The 14652-nt window shown below is 49.1% G+C and overlaps 1 protein-coding gene across 2 annotated transcripts in view; it reads left to right on the top strand.

Annotated features, from left to right (window-relative positions):
* NDEL1 (nudE neurodevelopment protein 1 like 1) overlaps positions 1-14241 on the top strand; it is a 26698-nt gene extending 12457 nt beyond the window's left edge. For both annotated transcript variants that reach the window (XM_035902630.1, XM_009647239.2), the window contains exons 5-9: positions 373-509; positions 2596-2769; positions 3594-3685; positions 6031-6182; positions 13987-14241. In XM_035902630.1, coding sequence (XP_035758523.1) covers positions 373-509; positions 2596-2769; positions 3594-3685; positions 6031-6182; positions 13987-14074 — 643 coding nt within the window. In that variant the 3' untranslated portion in view covers positions 14075-14241. The remainder of the gene's footprint in view (positions 1-372; positions 510-2595; positions 2770-3593; positions 3686-6030; positions 6183-13986) is intronic.
* Positions 14242-14652: the final 411 nt, after the last annotated feature.

Below are 14652 nucleotides of genomic sequence, written 5' to 3'. Positions count from 1 at the left end.
GCAGGAACAAATGCATCCTGGGGTTATCAGCGCTGTTCCCAGCACAGATCCAAAACACAGCCCTGTGCTAGCTACTACAGAGAAAATTAACTCTACCCCAGCACAAGCTTGGGAAAAATGGAGACAGGTGCGCTGGACTGGCTGTTTCCCAGCTCTTTGGTACATCTCTGAGAGCCAGATGCTATCATGTTCTTTTCATCTTATTCCCCTGCTTCTTGGAAGTTTATTAGTCCTTTCTAAGAAGCATTTCCATAGCTTTCAAATGACTTACTTGAATGTAGACCCTGCTAAAATTTTTCTTCTATTATGTTTTTGAATACGCTTTTATGTTGGCTGAGCTGAAGAACCTAATATTCTGGATTTTGTTTCTAGGGCAACAATAGTTTCATTGGAAGACTTTGAACAAAGGCTGAACCAAGCTATTGAGAGAAATGCGTTTTTAGAAAGTGAACTAGATGACAAGGAATCGTTGCTGGTTTCTGTACAGAGATTAAAGGATGAAGCGAGAGGTATGGCTTGCTTGATTAGTTCTGTGTCTTCATACGTTGTTGGCTTGCTAAGAGAGACATGTAGCAACCAAAGCTCATGTTTATAGAAAGCCTCATGTAATGAGACTTGAACTGGATGCGTAATGTAAGTGTTGGGTATTACTAACAGAATGTTCTCTACTCTTTGTATGTCCAGTGTAGCTAAGAGGAAAAATTTCCTCATGTAGGGCAAAATTAATATCGGATTCATTCAGAATTTTAACATAGGTGAGTACAAAAATGCTATGTTCCACAGATGTCATAGAATTGAGGAAGTGTGCTTCAGAAGTTCCAACTCATTGTGGTTTTATGCCCTGTATAGGAAGGGAAAGCAGAGAAAATGACAGGGAAATACACTGTGTTCCTTCTAAACATCTTGGAAATTGCCTGATTTATTTAAGATACTCCAGTGAAGACTGTGGTTAGACTTGTGGGATCAGAGAAGTTTGGGATAGTGTTCCAGGATATAATCAGGATTTGGGAATTGTCCAATGGATTTCACATTGAGGATGCTGGGGGAGCATTTTCTTAATGGTTGGTAGAAACTGATTTCTCTAATAGTGGGGGTGGTCTGCTCATAAGCCTGTGCCTGCTATTAATTTGGTTAGAGATTAACGGCTTTCAGCTTTGTTTCCCAAGTGAAGCTTTCTAAAATAATTCCTCAGTTAAGGCCTAGATCTGAGTGTAAGACAACACACTTGACAGTAGGCTGGGATTTTTTGTCGTTGGTTTTCCTTTGTGAACCTCTTTGAACCAAGTTTGTGCCCAAGAAGTTGAAAGCCTCTCTTGGAAACACGGGGAGTTTATAACAAAGGGAGATTTAAGTATTTTTTTGAGGAAATATATGTATTATAAGTTGGGGTTAGGGCAATAATACTGGAAAAAACAGCAGAACCTAGGGGACTGTTTTCTAGAACACTGGAATAATCGGCAAAAAAAGACATCTTGCTTCTTGGATGAGTCATTTGGAAATTTTTAGCGTTTGTTAGGATAGCAAAGCTTCATGTTATTCCTCCTGACAGCAAGCAGGAACTCTAGCCACTGAAAGAACTGATACAGTGTCAAACTCAAATATAATATTTCTGACTGAACAGCCACGAATCCTCTTCTAGGAGCCCAAATAGATTTTCATTTCAGCTGTGCTATTTTACTTAAAATCAGTTCTAAATATTTATGATAACTTAAAAGCTGTAAGGTACAACTAATTGTGTTCTTGCACGTTGTACCAGGTTAGGGCAAAGAATAAGAGGTCTAGGAAAGATCAAGTTGCTCTACCCAAGAAGTAACAACCCCATTGTAATGTATTGTTTATTTGCATCTGGTCCCTTCTAAGGATTTTATAGAGTTATTGCTGAGCCATGCTGGATGCTCTTTGTAGCAAATATGTGTGGAAACGGAAGGGGACAAGGTAGGGGTAAGCAGCAGTCTGGAGAGGAGGTGAGAATAGAACATGGGTTTCCTCATCTCCAGTCTCTTTCCCAGTCGTTTGGACTACCCAGCGTCTCCAGTCTGCTCTTTTACTTGTTGACGCATCAAGAAAGTGGATACAACCTTTTGACTATCTTTGGGTAATGTGGAGTCCTGTTGATTAAACTGGAAGAGTAACGTGGGGATTGAAAACACAAGAATAGGTTATTCCTCCCTTTTTCCAACCTCTGTTTGAGCAGGAGCTGAATGTTGTTCAGCAAGCATCGGTGACCAGCTATGGTTTTTGTAACACACTTTCCATGGGACTCACACTGCAGATGGGGAAAAATACTGAGGCTAAGTTGCCTGCTGTGCTTGCTGGGACCAGGCAGCTCTCTGCTCCGGGGAGGGCTCTGTTTGCTGCCTCCACTCCTAGAGTAATGGGGAGCGATGGTGTTGGGCTGGGACTGCTCTGAGGTGGGGGTCCTTGCTGATGGAGAAAGCTAGCAGCAGGCAATTAATACGGGGTTGTTGCAAAGGGTCTCCTCTTCCTCCCTCCCAAATGAGTGTTAGAGAAATCAGTTGCTAATATGTATTTTTGGTTTTTTTGTTTTTGTTTTTTTTGTTTGTTTGTTTGTTTTTTACTTCTGTTGACCCTCAGACTTACGGCAAGAACTAGCAGTACGGGAAAGGCAACAAGAAGTCACCCGAAAATCAGCACCCAGTTCTCCAACTCTAGACTGTGAAAAGATGGATTCAGCTGTCCAGGCATCTCTCTCCTTGCCAGCTACGCCCGTTGGAAAAGGATCAGAAAATAGTTTTCCTTCTCCAAAAGGTATAATTCATAGAAACCGTGTCTAGTTGTTTGATGTTATGTTCAGCTTGTTAATGGTTTCAGACCAGGTGCTTTTTAGTGAACTTGAGGTAAATGTAGGTATGTGTGGATCCCACCTGTGTTGCATGGATCCCACATGCATTGCATAAAGTGTTTTTAAATCCTGAAGCAGTAATCATGTGCATTTAAGGAGTAGAATAAGTGAATAGCATAGAAAAGAAAGACGGTGAAGCTTAGATACCACTTTTTGGGGCGGTGGGGGTTTGCACTCTGCAGCAGATACCTGCAGTAGAGCCCTGAAGATGTTTGGAATTGCAGGGAAGTGCGGTGACTGCTATTTCTGCTTTGATGTGGAGTAGCAGTGGTGGGTAAACAGTGGTCAGTAATTCCGACAGTCTAGAGTCTCTGTTAACCCACCTACTTTTCAGGGGCCCTGTTTTCCGTGTGAGGCAGCAGGATGTTAGATGGAAAGCTCTGGACAATCACAAGGATTAATATATTATTTTTCAAATTAGAAAGAGTAGATTCCAGAGGAAGCTCTGGCTGGATTAGATGGATTGCGGGCAATAGCCTTGCAGATGGAGAGTGCATGAACTCTGTGTGTAGGTCTAATGGGAAAGAGGGCAGTGGACAGGAATTAAGCTTTTTGTTTTTCCACAGCTAATGATCATGTCGTCAGTGTATTATTGTGGGGTAATTGTATGAAGAGTCTGCAGTAGGATTTTTACATTTACCTTTTCATGTAGAAGTTGATTTATTTCATTTTTTAAAAAAATGAACTGTGGAGGAGTGGAGCATGTAATAAAACGTGTCTGTGTTTGCAGCTATACCAAATGGATTTGGTACCAGCCCCCTTACTCCTTCAGCTAGAATATCTGCACTCAACATTGTGGGAGATCTGTTACGGAAAGTGGGGGTGAGTGCTCTGAACTGAAGTATTCCTGTCTCTGGGCTGCTGTCACTGAGCTTTCATCCTTGGGCGCAGTTACAGCAAGGCCTTGGCCTATGCCGAATACATCCTGTAGTTTCCAAGTCATCCACATTCAGTGTTTAGTATGTGATAATTTTTTTTTTTAATTATCTTGACTTGTAAAGTGTGTTACTGAGGTTCTGATGCCAATTTTGGGTGATGAAATTCATATTTGGAGTAAAAAGTTTCTCAAGCACTTTGGTATATGGGGTTAGACACTGTCAGCTACTTGTTCTTACTTTAAATGGGGCCTGCAGCTTCCTCTGTAATGAGACCAAGGTGCACAGCTGGACCTCAGACTCTGGGTGCCTGCTGCACAGTTACTGTTTGTCGTGGGAGGGGAGCCAAGATCACGCTGCCAGAGTCTCCCCGTGTGCCCAGGGAGAGCAGCAGCAGGTGCTGAAAATGGGAAAAATACAATCTAGAAACCTTTGATAAGAAAGTGAGAAAATAAATCGGGAGAAAGCCAAACGTTCCCATCTGTAGTTCAAGGGGAAGTGAAGTGCGTTAGCCTTTAAAGGGATTACCACTATAAGCGGGGAAGAAGTGGTTTAAACATCTGTTACAGTGTTGTTTACAATGCCAGGCTTTCCAGTTGAACGAAGACATAGCTTTGGCATTACGAGGAGCTTGTTGACGTGCCTCAGTGGTTAGCGTTTTGAGTGGAAGCATGGATAGCCTTGGTGTCTTGCCTCCAGTGCTGGCTTTCCTTTGTCTCTTGTGGTTAACACTGAGAGCAGCAATAGCTGCAGTAGATACAGTTGTTTTAGCAAAGTTTGAAATTAAAAATTACCTCGTTGCTCGCATTTGGAGCCAGTGAGCTCACAGTTTGTTTGAAAGGGCAGCAGGATGACTTGGGGTTCTGGAGTGACATGTTTAAAATGGGATCATTGTGAGTAAGAGTCTGCAGGGGATTTAGGGAGCTTAAGCACAGTCCTGTGTGATTACTCTGCAAGGACAGGAAATGCCAAATAAGCAATGCTTCTTTCCCAGCCTGCTCTTAGACACATGGTCTGCCACCGAGATGAAAATTCCAGCTCGTGCATTTGTTCAGTGACAATTATACGATGTTCAGGATTTATTTGGGTTTGGCTGCTCATAGGATGCCTCATCCCAAGCCTTGGACTCCCCTTCTCTGCAGGAAGGTTTCCCTCAGGTTTCCTGCTTGCAGCTGAGGCAGGGAGTCACCTGGCACAGATCACCCTGGCTATTTCCAGCTGATGGGTGCTTTGAGGCCAAGAGAAAGGTCGATATCTGTATCTTCCTGTATAGTCACTAAGGAAGCTTACGTGGGTCTCTAGAAGAAGACTGTATAGTGTTCAGTTACTTCTGGTAGCATGTCAGTACCTTATTAATGGAATATTTTTCTACGTGGAACAGGACCAACCCCGTGTTTGGGGAGATGAGGTTTTGTCTCCAGTGCACACATCTGCAAGTGTGTGAATGTCCCTGTGCACAGGGTGGATATAACAAATAGATCTTCTGCTGGACCAGATGGATACTCATCAGGTTAAGCCTTGGTTTGTGATAGACGTCAGAAAGGGTAGGTGATGTTCTGAAGTGAAGGAGAGAATCAGGATTTTGGTCTCCCTCCTGCCAGGAGTCAGTGAATGAGGCAGAGACTGTCACCTTGTGTAGGGGAAAAAGATCTCTCCACACTTGCTTGGAAGTAGTGGAGATGAAGTAGAGACCATGGAGATGGGCTTAGCTGCTGCCTTTGATTCCGCCTTCTGACGACTGGCTGTAGCATCTCTTGTTCTGAGGCATATCAATGGGGCTCAGGGAACTGGCAACATTTTGCAGGGTGAGATTAAGAAAGAAATGCTAGAAGGCATTGTTTTGGGGAAAAACGCAACTTTCCTATTTGGAAACAGTCCCTCCCAAAACTTGAGGATTCTGCTTTAGGCTCTCTCTTAGTCCTCTGATTAGCTTATGCCAGCCCCACTCCAGCTGCTGAAGCAAGAGGTTTTGGTAACTTCTAAGAATTTCCTTCCTGGAGGTTTATTTTAGGTGACTAATAGTTGATATGTTCTAAAATCTGATCCATAATGGAACCGAGTTGTGCCTGGCAGTCTGCATCAGCATCTCGTTGTCTGGGCTTAATTTGTGGCTGAGTGACAGAGAAAATGACAGCTTTGCTCCATTTAGTTCCATTTTTGCCAAATGTGGTCACACCGGGGTCCTGATCGTGGTGGTCTTGGGGTCATGACAAAGCCTGAACTCAAGCAGCAAAATACTTTTACTTAATTATATTACTTTTTTGACATTATTTGTTTTCTTCCCTTTCACAGGCCTTAGAATCCAAATTAGCTGCTTGCAGAAATTTTGCAAAGGACCAGGCATCACGGAAATCCTACATTTCAGGGAATGTTAACAGCGGCATGATGAACAGCAACGGCACAAAGTACCCTCATCCAGGGCATACTTCTTTCTTTGACAAAGGGTAAGTTGGGATGTATTTTTGCCCTAAAGGGGAATGCATTTCAGGTTGCTACTTAGAGCAGAAGTTTTTCTTGGCTTGTTTTTAGCCCACCGCAGCTTTCATCTCATAGGACAAATAATTTGTGGAGCCAAAGTCTCAAGGGGATGGGGAAGGTGACAGATTTCTGTAAAGCAAAGAGAAAAGTAAGTGTGATTGTCTCTTAGCTGGTAGGATGTCAGTGCCTGATCTGTCCCTCTGCTGCCTTATTGCTTGACAGCTGCATCTCAGGTAATACAAAAAGCCCAGGCCGTGAACCCGTGAGCAAAGTGAACGTGCCCTTTTGAAAGGATCTCGAGTAAGTAGCGATGGAGTTGCCATGGCTACTGGTGCGCTTGTGTGTGGGGAGGTACATTAACTGTAAATCTGGAAGTTCCCTTGGTAAGAACAGGTGAGTGCAGGCAGCAAATGCTCACTTAGAGGGTGGTGCCCTGGTTGCTCTACTTCCCCCTCTATTAGGGGAAAAGAAAACCTCATTAACAGCGTAATTCTGGCTGATTGAGGGGGCAACTGCCTCCATGCTGGCTGTGCTGTGCGTCAGCCCTGAAGCCAGAAACTGCTTTCACAGGAAGAACTACCCCATGGGTCTTCTGTGACTTGCCCATGGTTGGAGCTTCTTCTTGGATACTGGGAAGTGGTTTGGCAGGAGGATTTTCTCACAGTTCCTCATAGCACAGGGCCCAGTGGTTGTATGAGGAGCCCTGAGGAGCGGGGTGGAAAGCACAGGGCTCCTGCAGTGTAAGCACGGTTGTATTGTGAGCTTTGCTGTCACTGGGCAAAACACCCTCCATGCTGCCTGCACGGTCGTAGTCCTCTATGCTAAACCTCAAGCCAGGGCAATTCAGTGCTAATATTCAGGACATCCTCAATCTAGAAATTCCTTTAGAGAATTGAATGAGCTGTTGGTAACCTGAGGAGTGCCATATACAGAGCAGCACACTGAGCTTCCTACAATCCTCCTTGATTGAGCTGAATCACGTTGCTACGTGGGTAGCAGGGCAAGTTGTATCTTAGAAATGGGCATTCAGAGTTTTTAGGGCCACTGTTGTTTGCTGCTTTTGGAAGGGAAGAGTTTGGAGACTTAACAAAGCCAGTGTCATATGCAAATTGGACAGACCTATGGGTTGTCTGTGTACTGCAAGGCTGGTGGGGCCCATGCATCACCGCAGTGGTGCTTATGCTTGCAGTGTACAGGCTACATTTCAGGTGCAAGCTGTCAGGGTAGTTGCTAGGGAGAGATTATAGCTGTTCTTAGCAGGCAGCGTGGCTATATTGAGTTGTGGTGTGATGAGTAAGCTGATTGCTCTGTGGGGTGGGGGTCACTTTTAATTATCCAGATTGTCAACACACTTGTTATCTGGGTTGGCTGCCTGGAGTTCGGAGCTGGTTGTAGCTGAAAAAGGCTTAGAAAACTCAGTCTGCTGATAGATAACTCCTACAGTTGGAGGAGGATGTTAGTGGGCTAGATAAGGGGGTGGAAATGACTGACGTGCTTATCTGCAAGTTGTTAGAGATCCCTGCCTGGCCCTGCTGTCCTGTCCCTCTTCCTTGCGCCCCCAAATGCTGCTCACCTCTCCCCTTTACATTGGCTCCCGCTCTGCCTTTCTGCCCCTGTCGAGGTCTGTGCACACTGGGGGTGATGGCGGTGTCCGTGCTGTCTACACATCTCCATGGCTGCTATGTAACTTTGTCAGCACGTGGAAGCTAACCCACGCTGTTACCTCAGTGGGGTCAGCCCCATCATGCCCGCACGCTGCTGCAGCAGCCAAGCTCCCAGCCGGCATCAGATTCGGAGCATGTGGTGGCAGCTGGGCATGAGGGGCTGAGTCAAGGCATGCCCTTCCTTTGCCCCTCTCCTCCTCTCTCTCCAGCCCCTGTACTCTTCTCCTTGCCCCTAATCGTTGCTGCAGCCTGAAACCACCATGTGTGATTGTAGATCTGATCCAATCTGTAGCCGCTGCCTAAAGAACAGCCAGTTGTTGGGCAGTGGGATTGGGACAGAATTAACTCAGCCGCATCATTAGAGTTCCATTTGCTTTCCTTCCTCTGCCATTTTGTTGGTTAAAATGTTTGAGTCTCCATCTCCTGTCAAACACCTGCTCTCTGCTTGCTGAGCAGAGCTGAGCAGGCAGCTCAAGACAGTGATGGGCAGGAGCTGGCATGGGGGACCAGGGGTAGGAGAAATCAGGAGGACAGCTGGGCTTGCACTGAAGCTTTGCTGGAGAATTGGAAGAGTCTATCTACTTGGGTGTGTTGTTTTGTTTGTTTTTTCTGAAGCTCAACAGAGTCTGGTGTAAGATTGGTTTCCTGCAGACTTGTTCCTTCAGGAACACAATGTTTCTGTCTAGATGCCAGGGCACGGCAGAACAGCACCTGAGGATGTTCTCAGATACTCATTTTTTGCTGTTGTAATTGTTCTTTACTAGTTATTAACTTTCATCCAGTTGGGGAACAAAATGGCTCTTGACCTTGATGGGCTCCACCAGGGGCCTGGCACTTGAAGAACAGAGCTGAGCCAGCACTGGGTGTTGGTTCCTTGGGGCATTAACTCCTTGTTCAGTGCTCCCCCGCTTCCCTTCCTGCTTTCTTGAATGTCAGAGTCCTTGTAGTTGATGTTTATCCTCAGGCTATTTTTGTGAATCTGTTGGAGTTTGTTTTAATAAAACAAGCTGAAGTTTGAGAGAAGTGCTTCTGCTTGCCCACTTATGGCAGTCCCATGAAGTGTGTAGGTACAGCCACACAGTGGACACTGTTGTCCACAACCCTGACTGTAATGCATCAGGCTGTGAAATCAGGGTTTTCCTTCTGTTCCCTAGTCCACCTTATACGAAAGTTACCCACAGTTCCCTCTTTTCCAGGGAAACTCAGGTGCAGGTGAGTAATCCCATGTCCTGTAATGTGCTTTGCAATGCTCTAGGCTTCTATCTGGGTGATGCGGTTGCAGCAGTGGAGCATGGTGGGAGTGCTGGTTGTCGCTGAAATAGGACCCCTCGCCTACCCATGCAGAGCAGTCTCATTATGTAGAGGTCAAAGAGGAGAGGTCTGGTGAGGTTTAGTTTTAACACCTTTGCTTTGCCCCATTTCTTGCATCCAGGGTTATGCCCAAGAATGTCTTTATTGTGTGCATAACCTGTTTCAATTTTTCTCCACTAGGCGTGAAAAGGTCATATTCCCCACCTTGGTCATGGGTAAATGAATTCATTTGCAATGATAAGCTGCATGCATTTTAATGTGGTGCTTGGAGGTGCGGTGTCGGGGGTGATGCTAACTGCATGAGGTAGTTTTCTTAGCATTACAAACTAATAATCCATTATCAAAGTCTGAGGCTATCATCCTTCTCTTTCTCCTTACTTTAGATAAACTCCTCTGGTGCCGTGACCTGTTGCAATCATAAAATTGAGTGCTGCTTGCTTTCTTGGTCTAATTAATATTTATTCAAATACATGCATGTTTCTGATTGAATCAGTCATATTGGAGATACAGGATGAAGTATCGCTGCTGTTAACTGAGTTAATTTTAGAAAGTTAGTTTGCCCTTTGGTCATGGTTTTTCCTTCAGTGCTTTGCTGGCTATTGGCTTGTGGGTGCTCAGTTGCCGTGGCTGATGGGAAAGCGAACAAAGGCACAGATGCGCCGGGAGCCGGCCAGGGTTACAGAGCAGGGGGAGAGGGCAGTGTGGTCTGAAGCACACTGCCAGAGGCAGCGGTGCTCCTGCCCGGCGTGGCTGTCCCTGCCTGGCACAGCCATGCCAGCTGGGTGTGCCGGGGTGGCACACTCGTGCCAGCAAGGCTGCGTGGGTACCGGTGTCGTGGGCTCTGAGGGAGGGGATCTTGCGGTGCAGGGTCTCGGTGCAGGCACGGTGACCAAGGGTCTCACTCATCTGCCTCGCAGGAGTGTGGGGACTTCCCTCCAGTGTCAAACGGTGCTGGTCCCTACTAGCATCATCTGCCACAGCCTTGTCCCCATCGTTCTCCTCACAACTCCACCCTGGGTGTTCCTCTACTTCCTCCTGCTGTTACTGCTTGGGAGAGTAAGTGGCCTGTTTTAAAGCACTGACCTGCCTGAAAACTCACTTTTCCTCTTATTTTTTTGCGGGGCTGGTCTCCAAGTATGCCTTGATGACATCCATTTATTCCTCAGACTGGGCTGTTCAGCTACAGGAGAATCTTTTGTTGGATACTTAGAGTTGAGGGAGTCTTGGAGATAAGGTGCTAAGTACAAAATACAGGTTCAAATAAAGATTAATGAGTAAAAAAAAAATAAAAATCTATCTTTAGCAATCACAGGGCAGAGAAAGCGGTTGGAAATGGGCACAGATTCATTTAGGTTGGAAAAGCCCTTTAAGATCACCAAGCCCAACCATTACCCTAACCCTGCCATCCCACCGCTAAACCCTAAGCACCTCGTCTGCCCGGCTTTTAAATACCCCCAGGGATGGGGACTTGACCCCTTCCCTGGGCAGCCCCTTCCAGTGCTTGACAGCCCTTTCGGGGAAGGAATTTTTCCTGATGTCCAACCTCAACCTGCCCTGGCACAACTTGAGGCCGTTTCCCCTCATCCCATCGCCCGTTCCCTGGGAGCAGAGCCTGACTCCCCCAGCTTCCCCCTCCTGTCAGGCAGTTGTAGGAAGGATAAGGACTCCCCTTCTCCAGGCTGAACACCCCCAGTTCCCTCAGGCGCTCCTTGTAAGACTTGTGCTCCAGGCCCCTCCCTAGCTTTGTTGCTCTCCTCTGGACATGTTCCAGCAATGCAACATCTTTCTTGTAGTGCTATGAGTGCTGCACAGCTTGTGCTGGTTTACACTCCTAACACTGAACGCTTGTAGCACTCATCCTCTTGCTGCCCTGGGTCTGAGATGGGGCTTGGTCTCCCTTCTTATTTTGGGTCTCACTGGATTATTTGGGACACGGGTGATTTAGACAGAGTCCTGTCCTGTCCATGTGGCATCTCTGCTGAGCATTTGATGGCTTCATGGCTTCTGGCCTTGTTGCTGTACCTCTGGGAGATGGAAGAGGGCACCCAAGCTGCTAAACATGCCTCTGAGCAGGAGCTGAGGGGGTTAGAGATGGGTCGCTTCATTTAAAAGGAGAAACTGCCTGCAGAGGCAGGTCCACTGGATGATGACAACTGCAGGAGGCATCCTCCCCACAGGCAGAGCTGGACACCCAGTTTGGGAGCAATTGGTGCCCCAGCAATAACAACATTTGAGATGTTTATACTGCTTGGCCCATCCCTGCTGTAGTGCTGTGTGCTCACACCACACGCTTTGGGTTTTTGGGTTTTGATTCACATACGTGATGTCGGGGAGGCATACGGGCTGGCGTGGGGGTGCCTGGTGGCCAGGGAGGCAGCTGGCGTGGTGCAGAGGGGAATGATGTGCCGAGGTTTGAGCACTGCGGGGACGTGGCCCCTTCTGCCCGGCCTCATGCAGTGCTGTGGGGGATCGCTGGGTTGCAAGGACAGGCTGCGTGGGCAGCGATGGTGCTTGCTGTGGCCTTGGTAGGGATCAGTTGTCCCCCCCCAGCCTACCTGTCCCACTGTGCTGCTGCTGGAGGTGACATGGCCTGGTCCTGTGTGCAGACTGGTGCTGGTTGAGCCGAGCTGCAGACGCGCCCGGTGCGCTGGCGCTGGCTGGGCCATGTCCCGCACGTGGCAGGGCCGGACACTGTCCCACAGGGTCTGTCTGTCACAAAGAGCAGCTCTGAATTCAGTGCAGGAAATGTGACAAAACTGTAGAGCTTGGCTTTGACGTGGCTCATCGCACACGAGCACTGATGATGTTGAATGTGACTTTTCTTTGGCTTTGACGTGGCTCATCGCACACGAGCACTTCCAGGCTGCTGATGTTGAATGTGACTTTTCGCTAACCCTTTTGAAAGGGCGCAAAGGGCCACTTTTTAATCCTGTTTGGTTTTTTCCTCTCCCTGTCCTACTTGGCAGACGTGCTTTCTAGCTGATAACTAATTTGCAGAGTCATGTCTGGATCAGGTTGGCTTCATGCCCCTTCATCCAAATGCAAATAGTGAAATACATCTGCCCCTAAGCCTCTTCCAGCAGCTTTTTATTGCGTGCAGCCAGGGAGGCACTTGCCTTTGGAAATGTATCGAAGCAATGCTCAAATGGGAGTTGAAGTTTCCAGGTAACAGGGAGGAGGTGGGAAAGGTGGTTTCTCCATGCTCTGACCCAGGCTGTGCTAGTGTGGATGTTTAACTGCAAGATGGGGAAGGGAAACAGCCCAGCTCCCTGCGGCAGTGAGCTGCGTTACCATGGGAATCCACCCTTGCTAGCAAGCGTTGAGACTTTAGCTCTTCATCTGCTCTTCTGGAAGGATTTTGTAACTGCCCAGTGCAGTGGCAGCAGCTTTCTGGGTTTGCTGGTGAGGTTTTGCACCCCCAGTCCAGGGAGGTGCAAGGTCACCTGTGGACATAAGCAGCGCAGGAACTGTGCGAAAGGGAATGTGGAAATTGCGCTGCTCTGTCCCAGGGACACTGAGCCACCCGTGCCCGAGCGGCGGGCACGTCGGTCCCTGGGCAGTGATGGCAGCGAGTGGGACGTGCTCCGCCAAGGGCTTGCACCGGGTGCAGCCTGGCACACCAGTGCCACCAGCTCCCAGGCTTTCTCTTCTTGCTTTTCCTCACGGCAGCTCTCTGATCAGAGCAGCGAAGGCTGCCCCCTGAAGTGTCCTTTCTGGCAAGCGCAGCTCTGCCAGGAGAGATCCGAATGGCATCTTCTGGGGTGCCGGTGGCTCAGCAGAGTGGGCCAAGTGCTGCAGGGGCACTTGGGAGCAGGTGGGCACGGAGCGGGGACCTCTCCTGCTTTGCAGGAGTGTGGGGGTTCTCCCCCCCACCTTCAGTATTACAAACCCATGAGGGTAGGGTGCTGGTTCTGGGACAACAGCGGAGGTGGCTGTGCTGTCATGACGCAGGTACACAATTGCTCCTGGTTGTCACGGCTGCGGTGGTGGTGATGATCAGCAGATGGTGAGCCTGGGCAGGCGCTGCATGTTGAGTGGAATTACAGAAGATCCGTCAAAGATCTGTCTCTGCTCTTACAGAGATGGAAAAGCTATCAGACCCACGTGCTTCTCTCCCAACCCACCAGGAAGCCAGGTTCTCCACACCTTCACCTCTCCATACAGCCTGGGGAAGGGGGAAACCCGTGGATCCTGGGGGTGGGGAGCACCCAGAGCCCCTGCTGCACCCTAGCCGGGTAGTCCATCCCCATGACTGAGCAGAGCTGGTGTAGCCACCTGTGAAGGGCCTGGGGACGCCAGTGGAGTCGTCCCCAGCCCTGCTGCAGGCCCCTGTGTGGGGGTGCAGCGCTGCACAGCCCTGGGGGCCACTCCCGGGCAAGCGGGCAGCGATTGAGAGGGAAGGGGAGATGATGGTGAGGACCAAACCTGCAGCACCGCTCTGCCTGGCGCCGTCAGCTGCGCAGACCCTACGGCCTGGTCCCAGCAGGCTGAGGGTCTGCGCAGGAACCCCTGGTCCTCCTGGGCTGCTCACCTCAGCCAGGACCTGCCTGCTCCAGGCAATGGCGTCCCTGGCTGCGGGCGAGCACCGATCCCTGCAGCCGGAGACGGGGGCCGTGTCGCGGTCATATGTTGGCCCTGCTCCCACCAAGCAACTGCTGTAGAGTCAGGGTCATGGCTGCAGCGAGGAGGTGGGCGAGGGGTGCAGCAGCTTCCAGCTGCCAGTGGTGGAGAGAGCTGCGCGGTGCCATCTCTGGGGGCTGCCTCACCTAACTGCCTGTCTCTTGTTGCTTCTTAGGGCAGTAAATGGCTTTGACCAAGGTCCCCCCGGACTGGGAGCGTCCCGACCATCCTCAGCGCCTGGCATGCTCCCCCTCAGCGTATGAGCCCGTGGGAGGTCGTGTTCGGACTTGTGGATGCTTTTCTCAGCCCACCAAGAGAAAAACTGCTCCTGGTTCCTCCCTGCTGGAACACGACCTGCACCGTGCTGCCAGAGGAGACCCTGCGCTCACGGCCCTTCGTGTCATGTTAATACAGTTTATTTTCTCCTGTTGCTGTAGCGGACGTTCTCTGACTTGGCCCCATGCCCTGTCCCGCACAAGCTGAGACACGCAGTGCTCTGGTTCAGGGGATGCAGGAGTCTTGCTCACCAAACCTCGGCCAGGCAGTCCTTGGCCCCTCGCTTTATCTCTTCTCTAACTTAGGTTTGGTATGACACAAACCTTGGCTGCTCCTCCTAAAGGCTCCCCTTCTCCCTGCCTGCTCCAGCATCCTGCCGCTTAGGCCACGCGGCTGCCGTTCTCCCAGCACGGCTCCGATCTCTGAACGGGCCCTGGGTGAGGCTGCACGACAGCGCTTGGGACATTTGCACCTGGGCATCGGGTCCAGGTACGTGACTGAGTTACTGCAGTTTAATAAATCACAGCTGGGGGGTGCGTGGTGGTCACTGCTGGTGTGTGTCCCC

This window comes from Egretta garzetta, unplaced genomic scaffold, assembly GCF_000687185.1.
Source record: "Egretta garzetta isolate BGI_Z169 unplaced genomic scaffold, ASM68718v1 scaffold589, whole genome shotgun sequence".
NCBI lineage: Eukaryota > Metazoa > Chordata > Aves > Pelecaniformes > Ardeidae > Egretta > Egretta garzetta.
Note: the sequence above shows the minus strand (reverse complement) of the source record. Positions and strands in the feature narration are given on the sequence as shown.